This window comes from Panicum virgatum, chromosome 9N (assembly GCF_016808335.1).
Source record: "Panicum virgatum strain AP13 chromosome 9N, P.virgatum_v5, whole genome shotgun sequence".
Taxonomy (NCBI): domain Eukaryota; kingdom Viridiplantae; phylum Streptophyta; class Magnoliopsida; order Poales; family Poaceae; genus Panicum; species Panicum virgatum.
In genome coordinates, this window is record NC_053153.1 from 50,563,551 (window position 1) to 50,567,238 (window position 3,688).

Below are 3,688 nucleotides of genomic sequence, written 5' to 3' on the forward strand. Positions count from 1 at the left end.
CTGCGGTGTACTGCATGTGGTAGCAGTACGAGGGGGTGTATACGTCGCCACCTCATTGGTTCAGCCAGGGGCAACCGAACTAGGGATTAACGCGAGTGGCGTAAGTGACAGTGGATTCACCACCATAGCACTGGTCTGACCGGGTGCATGGTCGGTCTGACCGATCGGACCGGTATAACTGGCCACTGGGACCGGTCCAACCGGTGCTGTGTAGTCCAATGAAGGTGGTGGTGTACCATAGAATTGCCCAGATGTATGCGCTAGCGTAGCCGAACTAGGTTCTAATGAATAAGAAGCATCTACGGATTTTTTTTACCCTTAAGCGCATCTATTTCATTATTCATCAAAGCAAACATATCCCCCGCAGCTGATTATGCAACATGAATCTTCTTATCTATCATGAGCGATAATTGCTAAAATAAATCAGAGGGCCGGGTTGAATGCTTACAGCGGGGATTTCTTCAACCTGATTGTTGGCCAGCTTGAAGGATGGCATGACATACTCTTCGACCCTCTTGACAAGACCACCGCGATCCTTCTTGAAGCCCTTCAAGAACTAGGCCTTGAAGTGTTCCTCAGCAATCAGGTACGCCTTGCGCTCCTCCTCGCTGAGCTCATCGATTGTCGCTGTGATGATGTTGTCATTGCTGATCTATGAGGAACTCAACTTCTTTGGAAATTAGATTAGATCGATTTTGTATAGCCAAATTAATCTGTCCCCAGTAGAGTCGCACAGAATTTGGCCAAGCACACTTGAATGCGCTAGAACGTGCAAACGATCATCAAAAGGATCAGCAACGATGAGATCCTGTGCCGACCGGTCAAATCGGTGGGGGAACCGGTCAGACTGATTGTGCAGAACCTCGCGTAGACCTAGAACACTGAACTTGGGAGGGACCTCATCAGAGCTCGCAGAACTAGGGTGGATCGGTCAGGCCACTTAGTCGTTGTCGTGCAGGAAGAACAGCAGTTATGGTTTGGAAAAGAGTTAGGATTTGAGAGGATAAAAAGTAAGGCAAATTGTATTGGATTGATTGGGATTACCCTCAATCAGCCTTAGCCTTCATATATATAGGCGGGGAAAGATATACCCCTTCTAAGTCAGTTTACATGATAATACAAATCTAAACCTACTCGGATAACAATTGACTAGACCGGTCTAGTCGGACCGGTCAGCCTCCACACTTGGCAATTTTGACTGTCAACACAGACATATTGCAGCCAAACACACATAGTTAGCCGTACATTTTTTTTTCGCGACCATGACTGGGCACGTTTTTATTAAGAGGAGTAAGCTAGCAGTACATAGATGCAAAGTAGTGCTGCAGTACGTCGTCGTACATTATTCATGCCATGCGTGATATATACTAGTATATTGATAATCAAATATGATCGAAAATCGAGACCGATCAAGAGGCCCTGTTATGCTTCTTCCTTTCTGGCAGCTCCTCCTCCACGGTCTCGAAGTGGAAGTCATAGCTGTTGACGCCAGTGAACCGACCGTCGTCGTATGCCGCCTCCCGCGTGCTCCCGTCCAGCATGATGTCCCGCTGCAGGTACCGGAAGGGAACGTCGACAGCGCTCTTGGTCGCGAGGAGGCGCACTGTGACCTTGGTCATGGGGGGCACCGCGACCTCGTACTCGACCTCATGCTTCACCGTCGTCTCGACGCTCTCGCCCCAGTTGAAGGACCCGAAGAACTCCGCGGAGATGCTGGCCGTCGCGCCGAGGCCCAGCTTGGGGAAACCCGCCCTCATGGTGGCGTTGTAGCCGAGCTTCACCTCGAGAGTGGTGTCCCAGGTGGCCGCCTCCGGGGGTGTTTAGAAACAGGGACTTCAAAAAAGTCCCAGGGACTTTTTAGTATTTAGAAGTATTAAATAAATATTAATTATAAAACTAACTGCAGAACCCTGGGGCTAAACTGCGAGACGAATCTAATGATGTATCTTAATCTATGATTAGCGAATGGTTACTGTAGCATCACTGTAGCCAATCATCGATTAATTAGGCTCATTAGATTCGTCTCGCGAAAAAGCACTCAGCTGTCAAAAAACATTTATAAACAGATTTTATTTAATAATATAAAATAGTAAGATTCCTTTTGATGTGATAGGGACTTTTGGAAAAAGTCCTGGAGCCAAACAGGCCCTCCGTCTCCTCGTAGAAGAGCCTCAGCCTCTTGGTGTGCGCGGTGGAGGTGTCGTTGGCGGCCGACGTGGTGGCCATGGTCAGGACGTTGGTGGCGTACACCCTCGAATCGCGGAGGTCGTACTCGATGCCGTAGATCTCGCGGTGCAGAATGGCCTCCTCCACCACGATCCGAGCTCCCGTGGTGATGTTCCCGTCGACGGCGCGTAGGCCTCGCGCCACGCCGCCACCGCCGCCGGCGTCGCTCCGGCAGAAGCGGCCGTTGAGCACGCTGCGGATCGCGAAGAAGTCCATCACCTCGGTGACCTCGAACCTTACACGGGTATCCTGCCCGACTATGGAGCCCACAGCCGGTCGGATCCAGTCGTTGGGTGTAAGATCCCAGAACGCGTTGCGGCCGACGTTGCGTATGCGGACTGATGCTCCGTCGTCCATCTGGACGATCTCATGTGTCACGTTTGGGTCACCCATGTCCCCCGAGTTGAACTGGAGGAAAAGTTGGTTATCGACCACGACCGCACTCAGGTACCTCTCGTCCTGAGCTTGCCTGAACACCACAAATTTAGGCAGGTTCCTCTTGCTCTTGGACAGGTTGAGGACGGTGAAGCCTACATCTTCGACGGCGCCCTTGTGCTCGGCTTCGACAACGTCGCCGACGACGCGCATATAGGCACCTCTGGCGCTAGTACTGTTGCCCTCGCCGCCTTCTTTCGTCGACGGCGTGGTCATGATCATGCGCGCGCCCTTCCCAAGCTGCTGCCCCGCGTGGACGAACCTGCAAATCAAATAGTACACAGTCATGCCATCGTAATCATACATATATTTGGGAGGTAGTAGATGCACTATATATGATCGAACTAACCTGACGGTCATCACTGATTCCGCTTCACCGCCATCACCACCGGTGGTGCGGGTGGTGACACCAATGATCGGTTTGATCAGCGTGCAGTTGGGCCTGGTCAGGTCTTCTTCCCGCTCGTCGGCGTCGGCGACGATCCACCAGCCGTCGCCCCGCCGACGAGGCACCCAGTACTTGCGGTTGTAGCGGCATCGGATGTGCACCAGACCTTGGTGGAGCAGCGACGCTTCCACATCGTACCTGGTGTAGGGGCTGTTGGCGTCCTTACCGTTGATCTGCAGCCGCTTGTAGTTCTCCCCGCTCTCGTGGACGTAGCGCAGGTAGCTTCCACTGTCGCTCTTCGAATTCGACTGCAGGGCGATGCAACAAGGAAGCTTTACTGCTGCCGACATCATCCTCGTGGTGGTGGTGGTGGTGGTGGCTGCTGCGGTGGTGCCTCTCCTCCTCCATTGTATTGTCTTGTTATTTATAGATCGATGGGGAAGGCCGAAGGGGTAGAGAGGCAGGCAGGGACCAGCGCAATAATTTCACTCATATCTAGTACAGAGCAAGCACGTTTTAAAGAATGGAAAATTCCCGCCCCCTTGCCTGGACGACTGAATGGAGACATATAGCTAGGCGGCTAGGCCCGCACCGCATGCAGGGAATCAGCGTCGTGCCAGCATGCATGAGGATGGACGC

The 3,688-nt window shown here is 52.4% G+C and overlaps 1 protein-coding gene across 1 annotated transcript; it reads right to left on the reverse strand.

Annotated features, from left to right (window-relative positions):
• Positions 1-1,235: 1,235 nt before the first annotated feature.
• Positions 1,236-3,458, reverse strand: LOC120692894. The gene is made up of 3 exons (XM_039976283.1): positions 3,011-3,458; positions 2,149-2,923; positions 1,236-1,808 (listed from the first exon to the last, which is right to left on the reverse strand). Exons 1-3 carry the CDS (start codon positions 3,400-3,402, stop codon positions 1,410-1,412), a joined length of 1,566 nt encoding a protein of 521 aa, XP_039832217.1. The 5' UTR covers positions 3,403-3,458; the 3' UTR covers positions 1,236-1,409.
• Between the last annotated feature and the right edge of the window lie 230 nt (positions 3,459-3,688).

Bases quoted from the DNA above. Each gene is read 5' to 3' on its own strand.
- LOC120692894 (XM_039976283.1), bottom strand. From the start codon at position 3,402: ATGATGTCGGCAGCAGTAAAGCTTCCTTGTTGCATCGCCCTGCAGTCG. The intron at 2,924-3,010 runs GTTAGTTCGATC...TTTGATTTGCAG, and splicing joins GAATCAGTGATGACCGTCAG to GTTCGTCCACGCGGGGCAGC. The intron at 1,809-2,148 runs GGCCTGTTTGGC...ACACCCCCGGAG, and splicing joins TCTTCTACGAGGAGACGGAG to GCGGCCACCTGGGACACCAC.